Here is an 18,075-nt window from a genome sequence, read left to right as displayed (position 1 = left end):
AAAAAAAACTCGCGATAATTATTTGTTTCGTATACCTTCACTTTACCTATACATCACATTAGTCGATCAATGGTAATTTCCAATACATCTGTCCTCCTGACCCTAACACACGTACTTATATACCTGGATAGATTACAAATTGACAATTATTTACAAAAAATCTACGATAGTAACTTTCTTCACACTTGATTTCATCATCTTATAGACGTATCATCATCATCATTAAGCTCCATTTCCTCTTGAATTTCTTACCATTGTTGATTTTGAAATTACGTAAAGGAAAAAATAAATAAACAAAAAACCATTCGAATGTCCCAAAACATTCCTCAATTATTACGTAATCGCCTCATACATTGAACTGGGCCATGGAACAGGAAAATAATCATCGTTGTTATTGCTGAAATCGATGAGTGGGCATCATTTCGAAATGAAAAATACGTCTTTGATATCTACGTATAAATTAGTAAGAGTAGTTATTTGAATTACTACACAAAAGACTGCACTTAAAATTGATTCGACAAAATAGGAATAAATTCCCACCAAAATACACAATGATAAAATTTTTGTTATTTTCCTTCTGGTGTTTATCAAGAGTGTCAATTTCTCATAATGATTTACTACCTACTATCGATTTGTAAGAATCTACGAGTATTTATCGATTAGAGATTAAAATTCGGAACAAAACAGCTCTCGAAAAAAAATACAAACGCAAAAATTAAATATTACGTAATTTTCCGACTTAATTTTTGTTTACAATATTGCTCGAGTAAATTCTTTGGTTGGATCCCTCGATAAACTTTGAAGAGTACCTAGAAATTTCATAGAATTCTACGAATAGAGGAATTTTACGGGTGTTTTGTAGCTCTAAATCACGATTTTCTTTAAAAATCTGACCTAGGGAGCCAAAAAATGGACACCAGAAGGTTTCCATTCAAAATTCAAAATATTAGCAATGTCGAAGATCATCAACACCCTCACATTTCATTTCCTCTTCTCAAACAACATACGCCAAAAAAAATCATAAATTTTCCTCCCTCTCCCCTCCTCCCATATTCCGCAAATTCCAGCATCCTTTCTTTACTCCAATTATAAGCTCGTGAACATACGCACGTTTCGTTATACTGTACTTACATTTTGCTCTCGCAAACCGGGAAGAGAATATCTAGGTAACACCTGAACTAAATAGAAATACACAACAAAATATTTACTTATCACGATACAATTACAACCCCATAGTCGAGCTGAAGAGGTTGAGAAAAAAATCGGAATTTTTTCGTGACTTATCGACATAGGTACACACTACTCAGTGTACATCCTCGTACGCATAATCCATTCGTTGTACTCTCTGACAAAGACAAACGCACGTTAATTTTTTCTTCGCTTTGTTTCAGATAAAAAGTGCATTAACCACACCACATTAAGATGGCCGAGAAGCAAGAGAAAAGCGAGAAGAACTCATCGGTAATAGATTTACAATCGGTCACGGCATCAAAGTAAGTAAGAATGCGTGCGTATTATAGCGTATTTTACCTTGAATGACACTGTACTGTACAGTAGGGTATTATTTTTGAGGCGTTAGCGTCACCAAAACTGAGGCAGGGACAGGGGCAGGGGCTATGCATGGAGATTATGGTTGGTACAATTTCGTATAAATACATAGCATACGTAAGTCAGGTAGATACTGAGGATACCTCTTTTATAGATGTACATATTACTAATATAGGATAGGTATTTGAATAATGTCATCTAGTGTGACAATTAGATAAGTACGTGATTTTTAAAACACGCAATTGAAAAACATGAAAAAAAAAGCGTCGTAGTGAGCAGTATTGCTTTTTTGAGCGAATTTCAATACTTGACTCAGTTTGAATGGAGAAAAGTAAGTATGCTATGAACATGAAAAGGAACGAACGCTGTTTGGAGGGGTCAAGGGTGGATACTTTCAACTTTGAAAGTTTCAAACCGAGACACCCAATTTTGAGCTGTTGACGTTGATTTTCCGATGCTTGGTTTGAAAATGGCGGAAATAAACCAATAATTTATAAGTATATATCAATTAGTGTTCTAAAAAAAGAGTAGACATAGAGTTTAAAATCTTTTAAAATTGATTCATCTATACTATACAGTCAATTTCTCAAACCGATCGACACTATTTCCATACCGATCTGGAGACTTCAGAAAAAGTTGAAATATTCAAATTAATTGCAAAAATTAACGACTTTGGATTTTTTTTTGAAATTTGGGATTTCCAACTTGCAAAAGAAAATACACTGTTGAAACCCATCACGTTGAATTTAATCGATTCGGAATGTCAAACTTATGACAGAATTAAATCTTCAGCTTCCAAACTTGATTATAACGCCCTGAGTGTACATGCCAAGTCGAAAAAGAGCTCTAAAAAAAAATCGTGCGGACTTTATAGGTGGCAAAAAATTTGTGCTGAATTTTGATCCATCTGGGTTGCGGAAGAGGAGATCGAATTGATAATTTGAATCCCAAGTTGCAAAATCGCGGGGGGGCTCCAAAAAAATATTTCCTGAACGTGGTGGTAGCAAAAAAAATTAAACGGGTTATGTAGGGCGTGCTCTCCAACACAAATATGCATTCAAATCATCGGGTCGTTTGCACAATTGCACTTCAACTGCTCTTTTTGGGCATTTTTCAACAAATTACGTTATTAACCTGCAACAAAACCAGGTGGCACAATATACAAACCACCAGCATAGGTATTCTTGAGTATTACGAGCTCAACAACACCTTGTTTTCAAAAATGGGTTTGCACAATGAAAATTTCAGATTTAAAAAATGCAATTTTTTGTGATTTTTGAGATAAGAACACACATGTTTCCAGTGACCTGTTGAAATGATCTAAAATTTAGTGTATGAACTCGAAAATAGCGATGATTTTAACGTTGACTTCAAAGAAGAAATTTTTACATGTGATTTTAAGCCTCAGAAATTAACATTTTAGCTTCAAAAATCGAATTAATTTCTGCGATGCATGTGAGCAAAAACTATTTTTGTGGTAGAATAAAAAGTTTGTCGTCAATTTTCACAATCAATGTGGAGAAAAGTCAACTTATGCTGGAGGCTCTAGATCGGATTGAAAATGGTAGCAATCGATTTGTGAGGTTGGAGGGTCAACTTTGGTCTAAGATGAACCGCATTTTCAGATTTTTCTCTCTATGTTCACTTTTTTTGTAAAAATACCTACCAGGTTCTCTTCCCTATTTTCAGAAATTCGCTATAAAACGAAAAATCAATTTCGAGGGCTAAACATTTGTTTTTGAGGTCTGGGTGATAAGCTCTTTCACTGAGCCAAATTTCAGCTCAATCGGAGTAGAAGAGTATAGTAAAGGGGCCAGTCTGAATTCACCTTATAGTGAAAATAACTTGGGACGCGAATGTTGGCTCTTTACGACTTTCTCGATTTGTTTTATTTTTTTGTTTTTTTGTTTTTTTTCTCCTTTTTGTTTGCTTTTGTATTTTTGTATTTCTCAAACTTATTTCTCTGGAGCAAATCTTAGTCTTATCTCTTTAATTATAAATGGTGTCTCCTGTAATTGGCTTTAGCTGTTGGAGGGACCTAAATTGTAAAATAAAATAAAATAAAAAAAATAATAAGCATTTTTCTAATGTTGAATGAATATACGTACCTACCGAAAAAATTTTAAAAAGAGAAAAAATATTTCAGAAAGCAAAAAAAAAGTTGAAAAAATGATCTATAAAAAAAAAAAAAAAAAAAAAAAAAACAGAACTCAACAATGAACTTTCAATACGTTTTTTCACCATTTTTTGAAAAAAAAATCAAAAACATGAAGAGTTTAGAAAAAGGTTTTTACACGAGAGCTTTTCTAAAAAAAAAAATCACAAAATCCATCAATCAACAATAATGCGTACTTAGAACAAAATTCGAGAAAACAAAAACAAAATCGAAAATATTGATGAAATTATGTACCTACTTTATAGATACTTATAGGTATACTCTCTAAATTTGAAACAGTGAAATTTCACTGTTTCAAATTTAGAGAGTAGGTACTTATAAAAAATGGTTTCAGAATGTAATAGATCCATTTTAAAAAATGGTTCTTCCTTTCCAAGTCATAGACATTTATCGAAATTTCTATTTTAGCAACCCATCATTGAAAAACAATACCTGATTGATATTTTTAAATGTCTAGAATTAAATGTAGGTACCTTATTTTGATATTTTTTTTCAACTCTGAAAAATCGTTTGGCTACTGGGGCATTTGAAGATATTTTTCTATGCTTCAAATCTTACGAAACGGTTTTTTAAAAAAGAGATCGAATGAATAGTTTTCATTTTTCATCTCCGTCTTTCTTCCCTCTATGTGTTGGTGTAGGCCTAATGTATGTTGCATAAACAACAACAACGATGAAATGTGTATCATTTATTTTTAGATGCTTGATCGCACAGGTAAAATACCTGTTTTATAAATAAATAACGTGTATAACACGTAACATCACGCCACAAAGCCGAGATATTAGTACTCTGGTAGCCGGCTTGTCGTTCTATTTACCTTGAAAAATTCGTATACCTATTGATAAAACTGCATATCCCATACCTACGGTGACCAGTGGTCGGTGACCGGTGATTTCCACTCACTATACGCACGAGCATCTAAGTTCTTATAGATGGCACAGCTCGATTTAAATAATTGGCGAAAATATTTATAAAAAGAACTGCTATCTCGACAAAAGTTACAATTATTTTGTAAATAGAGAAAGCCATTTATATAGTAGCGGATTTTTCCACCGGGCAATTCCTCTAATTAATGATCGTTTAACATTATTATGTAAAAATTATTTATACCCATTTTCTATACTTCATTACAGTGCAAAATTGACCGAAGCTGGATACCAGAAAGAAAATGGAATCAATGGAAATCACAACGAAGTTTACGACCCGTTCTCAAATCGAGATACACAGCATCGTACATCGTGAGTATAATGCAACCAATCAACTCTCTTTTATATGTATAATAATTACACCTACAAGACGTACTCTATCTCAATCTATTCTTTTTTTGATTTTTTTTGTCACTCTTCCTGTCTGTCGCTCGGTCGGCCGATCTGGTGCGATCTCTAAATTATATTTATAAATAACTCCTACCTACATACTAGTACCTATTTTCTATCGACTCTGTGCGCGAAATATTATTATCATCACCTCCGATGGCCGCATGTGACCAGCTATATCTTTCTCTCTTTGTTTGGCCATTGCCTGATAGTCGCCATTTTCCGCGATCCAAGCTGGCATCATTGTCGAAACCTTTGCGAATTTCTTAGCAAGGGCATAGCTCGGTATTTCAAACAAATCACCCCTACTCGTCGTAATGGGGAATTTTTCGGGTAATTTAATTCATCGACGAAACGAAACGCCAACGACCCGATACAAACTCCTTTCACGAATTACGTAATTATCGCTGGAAACAATCCCATCATCGAGTCTCTCGACCTCTAGAAGCTCCAATCAGTCTTTTGCCGTACTCATTCATCGATATGTACCTACTTGTACAAGAGAGGTAAACTTTCTCAACGAGGGATTTTCCCGCGTAAATTTTTACAATTAGTTCGATGGTTTTGTTATGCAACGGAATGTTTAAAATAGTAATCTGCTTTTTACGCGTAGGTATTTATTGGTAGCGATAATTAGAAACCAAGCTACGTGCATAGCTCTCAACTTTACGCTGGAATAATACTACGAATATAGGTACCTCTTTCGGTGAGAATTTGTCAATATTTACGAAGCTTATGCACGGATGACTGGCCGGCCAAAAGTACGGTAAAAAAATCTTTTCAACCAGGTGTGCCGAAATAATTGCGGTTTGATGAGAAAGCCGAGTCGAGTGATTGTTGAGGCGTGTTAGAGAACATAGTCTGTATACACTGTTTTTCTTCTCTCTCTCTCTCTCTCTCTCTCTCTTTCTTTTGCTCGAAAAACGCGAGTTGAGGCTATAGGGCTGTACAAAAGAACGAAACAGCTCGCGGTAATACGCTTAGATTAGTGTACAGTCTCTCTTCTAATACTTCTTATTGAAAACGAAACTGAATCTGTGAGGTACGAGGAATGATGAATATAAGACGAACGTGCAGCGTGATGATGCGAATTGCTGTACGAGGGCTCTGTATCATAAAGTAACTTAATGATAGTCATTTTTTTTCTTTTACAAACTCGTTCAAGAATGGCTCCCTTTTGGAGAGCAGTTACATTGAGCAAGGGGTCAGTTATCGAAAAGAAATGATATTTTATCGAATTATTAAGTACATAGAAATCTAATACGAAAGAACAAAAAATTGAGCCAGATTACGAGGACAGAGAGATGTATTAATGATGATGACGTCATTTGAAAAAAGTTTTTCATCCAGTGTTATACCTAAGAAGTATCTATAGCTCTTATTCAGAATTTCACTTTTTCCATTATTTTTATCAGTTCGGGATAAGTTATGATTTTTCGCTAATTTCCAAAAAACACAAAAAAGAAAAATACTTTTACGATTTCGAAGAGAAAAATGATTATTTGTGCAATAAATTTCAACATATCACGTTTATGACTTTAACGAGTAGATATTTAGCGAGTACTTATTTTAGGATTGTTGAGAGTACGTACCCCCCCCCCCCTCACTAATTCACGTGGTTTTTTGGCTACGTACACTGAGAAAAATTTTTTTAGTATAAATCATCATAATTTATAGTAAACGTGCTCCAGTTGTGGCATTATAGTCGAAATTACTATAACTATAGTAAATTAAATACTATATGTATGGTAATATTTACTATATTATAGTATTTTTTATTATAATTATAGTATTTCATTTGCTATAGTTATAGTAATTTTGACTATAATTCCAAAACTGGAGCACGTTTACTATACATTTATCGTAATTTATACTATACATTTTTCTCAGTGTATTCTGTCGTGAGATTTTTTCAAAGCTCGTAAATTTTTATAAAGTGAATTTTTTATGGTTGAAGAATCTCAAAAGTACGTACATATTTTGTACTTATAATTGTCTTCGTTATTGATTTTTTCGAATTTTACGATTTCATAAATTTTCACGGGCATTACACGCAGGATGGTATTTTTGGAAGAGCACGTGAGTGAGAAGTATTTACAAAAAATCTTAGGGAACCATTTGAAATGCCGAACTACATAAGATTTCAAAAAAGTTGGATTATTGATGAAAGATTACTTCAAAACTTTCCTAACTACGAGTACATCAAGGAAGCTAGACAACATGGAAAAATAAGATTTCTGGCAGGAGATTTTTTCAGTGTTTCAATTTTTCAGGTGACGGGGGAAAAGTGTCAATTTTTTGATTTTTATGACGAGAATATGAAAAATTGTTTTAAGACGTTAAATGAAATGTTTTTTTTTTTTAATTTTGGAAAAAAAGAGGATAGCAAGACAGAAGTAAAAAAAGTAGTAGAGAGTATATATTTTTTTCTAGACCGAACTATAATTTACAACTTACCTACTTCAAGTCAATCGGAAGCTTCCAAAAATATTTCGATTTTCCACTATTGTTGGATTTTTTCTGAAAAGTGTGGAAATCAATTGGGGCAGCTGAAAATTTGGTTTTTACTTATTTCCCGGAAATTCAGGAGTAATCATACATAAAGGGGAAAAGGGAAGGGTTCTGTCCGAAAAAAAATTTCTGGAAATTAAAATTTTAAGATTAATAAGTAGGTAATATCAAAATCTGATGAAAATCACAAATCAAATTTTCAACTTCTTTGATCGATTTTCACGTTTAAAAAAAATAATGAAATAATGAAGGAAATTGCTAAAGGCTTCAGACCTGTGAAAATTGCAACATTTTGTTTTTTAAAGACCACTACTAAATTAGGAACAGATTTTCATCAATTTTACCAGAAAAGTGGGTGTAAAGTCTCCTCTCCGGAAAAAGTTTTAAATCATGGATAGGTATATTGGGGAGGGGGGGGGGGGTATGTTTTTGCTGAAGTTAGCTAAATGCTTAGAATTCCAAAGAACAGAAAAAAGAAACGAAATTTCGAAAAGTCATTTTTGTAAGTTTGACATAATTTTGGCAATTTATTACTTTTTTTCCGAGTAATTAACAGTCAGACTGAATATCGAAGTCTACTCCAAACTTGAATATCCTTCAACTTTTCACTTCAAAAGTGAATTGGAAAAAATTGAGAGCTCGCTGAAGGCTGCGAAATTGCCTAAATTTGGTTGTTTCCAGAATTTTAATTAATCGTATTTTTTTAAAAATAATTTAATGCTCAAAAGAATTTTGAGAAACAACCTAAAATGATCAAGAGGATCAGCAACAAACACCAATCAAAAGTTATTGTAGGAAAAACTCAGGTTAAGACTATACAATATCTAAATTTGAAATTCCTGTAAAGAATTGAAAATTTGCTGGAAACTCCAAAATGACTCCACATCATTGTTTTTGAGTTGGAGGGAAAGGGAGGGAGATACAGTGATCGTTCAAATAAGCTTCTTTGGCTTGAGCCAAAATTCATAAAAAATTTTTTAAAAAATCACCATCTGGCCTGGTTTCTTTGGAAACGAAACGTAAAATGTTCGAGTGACTCTCTTCTGTGAATGACACCAGATTTTTTCAGGAAAAAAAAATGGAAACTTAAGGTAAAAAATAACCATTTCAAAAAAAATTGTTAATCGAAAAATCGATTGAGCAGCCGGTATTATGATTACAAAATTTTGTAACATATTTTCAACCAAAAAAAAAAAGTCTCAAAATAACATTTTTCATGAGTTTTGTATTATTTATCAGAAGAAAATAGACACTAATAAACCATCAAAAAACACGAAACCAAAAATTACCAAATTAAACCCAAAATACTCAATTTCCCTCCATCGTTACTCAACCCCAACCTTTATTATTTCAAAGTATCAAACTAAACCCACCAATTCGAATTCTAATTTATGTAAATTACTTGAAAAATTCTCTTATAATCAGCACTTTGTCCAGCATTCACAGTCTCGGTCTCTCGCGCTGCTTCGTTTATAACCACACACTAAGCAATTATAAATTACGTAGCGACCTCGTGCGAAAAATTAAAAATACAAAGGAAATCGTCGTGTAATCGTGTTCATAACACATAGCAATATATAGCTAATCGTAAAACCTCATCTATCTGTAACCATGTCCTCATTAAATCCTACTGTGCGGTGTCGACTATAATATCGAGTGTCGTGGTGCCACCGTTCAAATGTTTCGCCATCAGCATCGGATCGAGTCTTCTTGGATACTGAGATCGCCCTTGCTGACTTTTATTTGAAAAAAAAACTTTACAAAGTTCCTTTTACTTATCAAGTCTGCATACGGAGTTGAAAGGGGGCAAAATCTATAAAATAGAGAAACCTATCAGTTTTAAGATGAGTAAATATCTATTTACCCATCTGTGATCTTAGATCGATATAAATCTTAGCTGGTCCTTTGAATAAGTAGTTAGAGACCTCAACATCTCGAAATCGTTGAATAAAATATCATAATCATTTTAGAAAACAAACTAGAGGAGGTTATCAGCCAATAACACGATGAAAGTTAAGATATACCCAACCCAAGCTGAATATGATAACAATTTTCCAGCTATTACACTTTACATAATCTTATAATTAATTATTTACATACGTACGTATTCGCATACTGAAAATATCGCGAACATATTTCCAACTGTAAAATTTTTTTAGTGATTTCGGCGCTCTTGTTCATTTATTCAAAGGAAGTTTTGGATCCGGAATATTGGCAGTTCCAAGAGCGTTTATGAATAGTGGTCTCATACTCGGTATCTTCGGAACGGTTGTTATTGGTATAATATGCGCCCATTGTGTCTCCATATTAGTGAGTTAATTATCATCTCTTACTTCTTACTCTCACATTATTTGTTTCATTTTATTTTATTTATCTTTTTTTTTTTAATACTTCATCTTAACGTTCTATGTACCAATATTTTCAATTTTTCACAAATCATTTTTTCTCAATTTTAATCTCGCTTATGCATATTACTTCCTATAGATGAAAATTTTCTAAATTTTCTCCATCATTTTTTCAATAATTATAACTATAATCGATCTGAAATACTCATATATGCTAATTTACAGGTGAAATGTTCGCACATATTATCAATCCGAGATAAAAAACCATCATTAGGATTTTCCGATACAGCTGAAGTAGCTTTCAAAACAGGACCAACAGGATTACGAAAATACTCAAAATTAGCAGGGTAAGTTAGATGCTTACTATATTTTGTACCTACTTTTATGTATATACTGTATACCCATGTCCATTGCCCACCTATCTTTATACTTCCTATCGACTATTTTTTACTCATCGGATATCCATTTCCTTTACTTCCAAATTTAAATGTTGAAAAATTCTAAAAAATGATCTTCCATTCAACATTTTTCATGGTGGTGACAGGGGAGGGAATCAGAATTCAAAATAGAACGACTTCTTACCTATAGAAAATATTTAAAACATTCTTATTTTCTTGAATATAAATGAATCAGTTCTCAATAGAAAAAGGGTGGTCAAATCGACATTTTGAAATGACTAAAATAAATCATTCATGACGATTTCAAATCCATAATTAAACCAAAGCCCTTTTTTTGTTAGACTATATTCAACATTAACACTGACTATAAGTCTTGCACGATCCAAGAATTTCATTGTGCATTAGCTGGGTCATTATTTCATCACCATAGTCTTCGTCCTCACTCGAACTTTACGTTTTGCATTCATTCCATTACAATATTACGTAAAATGAAGGCGAAAAAAAGCATCCAACATAATCTCTGCCTAGCCTACCTATTACCAGGTACAATACCATAGGTTGCATTTTACTCTACCTAGGTATAGATAGATACGACAAGTCTTTCTAACGACTCTCATTTTCTTTTTTCTCATCGTTTGTCTTTTTCCTGTCTTTCTGTCTCTCTCCTTTCGTGTTTTTCTATTGCACACGTGAGAAACGTGATCGGTGCTGAAAGGAGTCGTATAACGGGCCTCTCCCAAGTGCGATTGCAGCATGCTCTCTATACGGTCTATGACATTGCGCCGAGTCTCGCCGAGCCAAGATAAGATTATCCTTTCGTACTGTAATGAGAGTAGGTAATAGGTACGGTAAGGTGTACCGATACTTGTACATATTTTTATACACGCGAGTGTAGTTAATTCACTCGCGTACTTACGTCAAATACTATAGATGGTTTTATGACCCTCCGAGCTTATAACGCGTTCGGTTTAGTTTTATCGTTGAAAACTCGAGGACGTTTCGATTCATTGATCTTTGGTTCGCGATGAGGGATACCGTTTCCTCTTAGGTTACCTCCTGGAGCTGGAAGGAATTCGATTCCACGAAGGAATGCATCCTTAGTTTACACAGCTGCAGTTTGGATACCGATACGCATATCGTCAAAGGCATTTTTGACATTTCGTAAATAATCAAATACAAATAGTTACATACCTAATATCCACACTGAAATTCTTCGAATTCTTCGAAAAAATACAGTACAATTTGTCAATTGAGGAGAGTTGACAGGTGATGGGGGAGGGGAGCTGCAATGGAAATTATCAAATTGATTCTACCGACTTGATTATTAAATTTTTAACGCCAGGAATTCGGTTCTCTTCCCTCGGCCTCTCCTTCCTTCAAATAATTAGAACTATACCTACATAGTTAAGTACCTGTGATCTTACATTAGGTAGCTTCTCATCAAAGATAAATATGAGGGCATATTCCATTCACGAGTTCAACGAGGAAGATTCCTAACAAGAAAAAAATCTCATTTTGAGATGGGGAGTCACCAAAACCCAAAATCACAAACCCAAAATTACAGCATCGTACAGTAATAAATAAAAATTTAATCCAATTTATGTGAGAAAGTGAAATTAAAAGGTACATTTTAATTTTGGCCCTTCAAATGGTTTGATAGCAGTTTCAAGCCGATCTGAAGCTTCCAATTTTTTTTGTTGAAATTTTCAGTCAATTTTTGAAAAAAAAAGAGAAAAATCAAGCAGTCCGGTCGGACTGCCCCGCCAAGCAAGAAAAAAAAACGAACACAAAAAAAAAAACAAAACGATAATACCAAACGTGATGACAGTCCGGCCACTTACTGCTTATATTCCCTGAACAACTAAGCGTATTTTCGATGATGAATTTCTCGCGAATAAAAACACGCACGAATCTGATTTTTTGATATGTTGTTGGCATCAACGAGAGCTTTAATTTGGTATGCTTACAAACTTTCTACGGTAAAAAATGATGTAGATTGGAATACCCAAAGTTGGCATTTTGGGGTAATTTTTGAAATCACTAATCTTCGTGTTAAGAGAAAACTACTGAGCCAATTCAAGTCAAATTTCGTACACTGGTGTAAATTAATGAGTTATTTTTAGATACAACGTCAGTTTTGAAAAAAAATTATTTTTGACCCCCTTTTTCTCAATTTTAAAATTTCTATCCCCCCTAAAACACCCCCAAAATGAAAATTTTTCGCGGTACCGTAGAAAAGGGTCATCTACATTATATTCGCCATCATTGTGCAAAATTTCAAGCAAATCGGTTCATTTGGAAAGGCTGTAGCCTTGTCAACGGAAATTTAAGCATGAAATTTCGTGATGAATATTTCCATTTTTCATCCTAAACCACCCAAAAAATGAAAATTGTTAGCTGTAACATAAAAAAGGGTCATCTACATCATATTCACTATCAATGTGCAAAATCTCAACCAAATCGGTTCATTAAAAGAGGCTGTAGCCTTGTCAACGGAAATTTCAGCATGAAAATTCATGAAAATTTCCGTTGACAAGGCTACAGCTTCTCCAAATGAACCGATTTGCTTGAAATTTTGCACAGTTGTATTAAATGTGATGCAGATGACCCTTTTTTATGGTACAGCAAACAATTTTTATTTTTAGGGTGATTGAGGGTGAAAAATGGAAATATTCATGAAATTTCATGCTTAAATTTCCGTTGACAAGGCTACAGCTTCTCCAAATGAACCGATTTGCTTGAAATTTTGCAAAATGATAGCGAATATAATGTAGATGACCCTTTTCTACGGTACAACGAGAAATTTTCATTTTTGGGGGGTTTTATGGGGGAAAGCAATTTTTAAATTGTGAAAAAGGGAGTCAACAATGATTTTTTTAAATAACAAACGTTATATTTTGAAATAATACCCTAATTTAAATCACTGTACGAAATTTGACTCACATCAGTTCGGTAGTGTTCTTCTAGTGAGATAGTGAGAAACTTTGTGATTTAATCAACAAATTATTCTAAAATTGTTGGTGTACCCGAATTCCCATTACTAATTTATAATAATCTACATTATTAAAAAAAAAAAAGTCGTGATATCAATCGAAAATACTTTTAAAAAGCAAAAATTCCGCCAACCAAAAAAAAAAAAAACTTACCTATAAAAAAACAAAAAGAATTGTCAACAAAAATCTGATATTCTCAACTTCTTGGAGTATGTACCCAAATTCGCATTAACAATTTACAATATGTACACATTTAAAAAAAAAGTCGTGATATCCATCAAAAATACTTTTAAAAAGCAAAATTACCGCCAACCAAAAAAAAAAAAAAAAAAAAAAACTTGCAAAAAGAATTGTCAACAAAAATCTGTTCATTAAGTAACTTTAATGAAAAAATTCATGATATCAAAACATCGCCAAGCAATTTTCATTCAGCAGTTGTGATCAGGAATTGATATGGAATTTCAAATTAATTTGGTACTTACTGAAATAAAATATCCATAAGTTTGAGAACTGAATTGAAAAACCGGACCGATAAATTCCGCCGGCGCTTGGCCCGGTTTTTCAATTCAGTTCTCAAACTTATGGATATTTTATTTCAGTAAGTACCAAATTAATTTGAAATTCCATATCAATTCCTGATCACAACTGCTGAATGAAAATTGCTTGGCGATGTTTTGATATCATGAATTTTTTCATTAAAGTTACTTAATGAACAGATTTTTGTTGACAATTCTTTTTGCAAGTTTTTTTTTTTTTTTTTTTTTTTTTTTGGTTGGCGGTAATTTTGCTTTTTAAAAGTATTTTTGATGGATATCACGACTTTTTTTTTAAATGTGTACATATTGTAAATTGTTAATGCGAATTTGGGTACATACTCCAAGAAGTTGAGAATATCAGATTTTTGTTGACAATTCTTTTTGTTTTTTTATAGGTATCTGTATTTTCTGAAGATATTTTCCTAAAAAGCTGAACTTGGTTTATGCCTTATTTTCGATCTCTGCAATCGATTGATGACGATTTTGAGACATTTTGGAGACGCAAGAACATGCACATTTTTGAATTTTCACGTTCAAAAATTCACCAAAATTCAAAAAATTGAATTCAGTACCTCCTGTCCTCCTACGTACCTGAAATTTTGTATTGCTGTAGAATTTAGACCATCTCACCGTAATATGCCTTTGCCTCTCAGAGTGGACTTTTCTCAACGGAACATTACCAATTTCTTGCACGTGACAAACCTCGTTGATTTTTTTATAATTTTCAACGACTCTAACTTTTGAAATTTTAAAGAAAACTTAGGAATTTTCTAATCGAAGATGCAAAAAATTTTCGAATAATGTTTTTATTATTTCAAGAAAGATCTTCTGACTCACTTGGACTTAGTATGGGCATTTCATGCAATTTTTTAAAATGTATTTTCAATTTTTTTGGTGGTTGGAATGAGAGGCAAAGACATGGAAAATTCAATTTTCAGTATTTTTTCCAATTCTGGAACTTTATAAGACATACTTTTTTCAGGCATGCGATTGTTATACAATTATTTTTATCTTATGTGATGATGATTTCTGCCAAGTCCTCCACCCCTTCTTCAGAGTTTTCCCCGCATATACATACATGAAAAAATAACACTTTTTTCTTGTTTTAATTTGCTTCTGAGAGAAAAGTATAAAAAGTGAAATCAAAAATGGTCTCCTGAATTTTAAAGAAAAGCTTCACAAAAAATGACACTTTTTGAGCTCACATTCCCTAAGAAATGAAAATCAAAAATAATCGAAAAGCAATGAGCATTGAATAAATTTGAAAACAATGGCTGATATGTGACTCGTCCTCGTAGAGAGTTACTCTCTGTTTTAGCAGAGTTTCTTCTTAAAAATTACTCAAAACTGCGAGGTAAAAAATTAAATAAAATTAATAAATTTTTTTTCCTCTCTAAATTCAATTCTTATCGAGCATATTCTTCCCTTCAGACGAAAACTTACCCAAAATATCAATTCAAATCATCAAAATAATCGTGAGAAAAAACCGATTCAAATACATAAATACACATGTAGCAGATTTATTAGTAATACAAGAAGCGTGCACTTGGTTCAACAAGGAGGCAGCAACCAGCAATCTGTCGTCGCATCTAAATTTACATTCGTCTTAATTAATAGGTTGGCGATGCTTAATGAGAGCGCAATTAATATACGCGACCGAGTACATGGACGAGGGGGGGAGGGAGGAGTACGTGGCAGGCGCGAACTTTAACGCGCGCTCGTGCCGCCGTAATTATGTAATGGTCATTTTCGGCGGTAACGATGAATTTTTCTCTTCATCGCACGTTCGATGATAATTATTACTCGAATGTGCGAGTACGAGTGCGATACGATATTACTCGTATATACCGAAGACAACGATCTGTAATAAGTAATTATTCGCTGTATACCCGTATACTCCTCCTTTCTAGCATTTCCGCTCTTCAATTAACCGAACTGGCGACATCGACATGACATTCGACAGACTTCCATATAGTTCGACGTGATTTTTTCGCATTAAAGCTGACGAATCTTCTATCTAAATACTTTCAACACGCGAATGGTTATGGATAGGTAGACGTATCAATTTTCACCCCATTTTTGTACAGGAAACAATACACACGATAGTACGGGTATATCTTCGTTTAGGTCTCAATAACGTAAAGAGGCACGATTCGTTTATAAAATTAATATACCTACTGTCATCGAAAGGAACTATAGGAAGCTCCAACATTCAATCTGAGATTCTATAAATCCCTACGTCGGTCAACAGACATTTATTTAAAATAATCTATGTTCAAGTTATCAACGATTGGATTCAAAATTTGACTGTGATCTTCCAATCTGAAGTTTCAAAACATCAAAAATAAGTTTTAGTAATTTTCAAATATTTTTTGTTTTTATTCGAATTACACAAACTGAGTCCGAAAGGCTGTATGCAGATTACCAATACTTTTACGTACAATAATATATTATAATAGGTCAAATAGTACTACACAGTACACATATCGGTACTGCTACTTGTACTTACTCACACCAATACCCCTGCCCTCTCCAGTCTCCTCCCTTCAGACGCAGTACAGTAATAAGAATTAGAGACGCCGCGACGCCGCTTCATAGCACTGAAGCTAACTACTCGTATATAACCAATGTACGTATAGCCTTGAAATATTAACCCGGATTAAATGTTTTTTCTTTTACTTCTTCTTTCTTTCTTTTCTTCTCATTTTTCCATACTTACTCGCATTTATACGTACAAATTAATCGTATTAAAAGCACGAAATATGTGAAAATAAATCTTTTAGAATTACCATGTAGAAGGTCGAGTCTGTATTTTTATTTCTTTACTCTGTAAAATATGATCGAAAAAATCAAGCTGAAAACCTGACATAATTTTTAAAAATCATTTCGCGATTTTTTGAAGTTTTAAAAGAAATGAAATTATTTTGGGAAAAAAATAATAAAGTTGTCTTCAAAGATGAAAAAAGTTGTGAAATTCATAATTTTTAGAAGGCTTCACCAGTTCACAAAATTAAGAATAAACTTCCTAATTAGGATAGATTTTCACTTTTTTTTTCAATAATTTTCAAATCACTGTAAAATATCTCAATTTTCTTCGAATTCATGATTCAATTTTTATAACCCTCACAAAGAGTTTAAATATTTTTTAAAAAATGATTCACCATATTAAAAAGAAAAAAATTAACATTGCTGCTTCGAATTAAAAAGTATTAGGTACTTAACATTTTTTTTTCAATAAAAAAATTAACAAGTACATACGAATGATTGAAATCAAATAAATTGTTGAGAATTATTCACGTGGATTTTTTTTGCTAAAAAGTGAGATTTATTTGAAAATCCAATTTAAATAAATTTCAATTTTTGCAATTTTTTTTGTGAAAAAGGGAGAATTTGAAAATTTTTAAAATAGGGTGGGCTTTAAGACCATTTTTGTCAAAAAAAACGACAATTTTGGAAACTTCTTTTGAAAGAATAAAGCTTTTTGGATTTTTTTTGTAAAATAACGACAATTGGCAAAATTACCTACGATGCTTTTTGACAATTTTTTTCCAATGTTTCTGAGCTCTTAAAAATAAATCTAATCAACTTTCCCAACTTTTCACTTATTTATTCGTACTATAACAACATCATCAATTTTTCAATCAAGCTAAACTGATTTTTCAAGAAATATTTCAACTTTAATAACATAGCAAAAGGAAAAAGATGCTGATACGATTATACAAAATTCTCAAATCGAACTCGATTTTTATATGTTATTAATATACATTATACACATTGGTATGTTCGGTTAAAATATTTCATCTTATTCGATACGCAGCATCTACTCGTTCTACCCACAAATTTACCACAGCTCGAGGCCAACTGTGGCCCTGCCCTTGCTCAATTACCGGGTAATTTTTTTCAAATAAAATGCGGAACCTAGTGAGAATAATTTTCTATTTATACCATTTTAAATGGCTTACCTCTCTTACTGCTGCGTCTTTGATCTGCATCTCGACTCTTTCAAATAGGTATAGGATACCCATTCTATCTAAATGTACCTACGTAAACGTAAGTACGTAAGTAAGTAAGTAACCCGTAAACAAGCTACGAATTTTGAATCATCTAACCGTTACATTTGGGAAAGGGAAGCCTTCATCAAATACTCATAAAGCCGATTAATCACCACGGTCGAACATCGAATCAAATTTACTTGTTATGCCTCGCAATTATCACATTTACGCTCAACTTTTTGCTAATGATTCATATTTTT

General features: G+C 32.9%; 1 protein-coding gene and 1 long non-coding RNA gene across 2 annotated transcripts in view; one reads left to right on the top strand and one right to left on the bottom strand.

Moving 5' to 3' along the window:
- Positions 1 to 18,075, bottom strand: part of LOC135843954 (uncharacterized) — a 79,298-nt gene that overhangs the window by 3,295 nt on the left and 57,928 nt on the right. The gene's annotated exons all lie outside the window — the stretch shown is intronic.
- The window catches only part of LOC135843952 (proton-coupled amino acid transporter-like protein pathetic), a 68,650-nt gene that overhangs the window by 12,733 nt on the left and 37,842 nt on the right, over positions 1 to 18,075 (top strand). The window contains exons 2-5 of the mRNA XM_065362019.1: positions 1,392 to 1,493; positions 4,858 to 4,962; positions 9,711 to 9,861; positions 10,122 to 10,243. Coding sequence (XP_065218091.1) covers positions 1,423 to 1,493; positions 4,858 to 4,962; positions 9,711 to 9,861; positions 10,122 to 10,243 — 449 coding nt within the window. The 5' untranslated portion in view covers positions 1,392 to 1,422. The remainder of the gene's footprint in view (positions 1 to 1,391; positions 1,494 to 4,857; positions 4,963 to 9,710; positions 9,862 to 10,121; positions 10,244 to 18,075) is intronic.

This window comes from Planococcus citri, chromosome 4 (genome assembly GCF_950023065.1).
Source record: "Planococcus citri chromosome 4, ihPlaCitr1.1, whole genome shotgun sequence".
Classification (NCBI taxonomy): domain Eukaryota; kingdom Metazoa; phylum Arthropoda; class Insecta; order Hemiptera; family Pseudococcidae; genus Planococcus; species Planococcus citri.
This window is presented reverse-complemented; position numbering and strand designations above follow the sequence as displayed.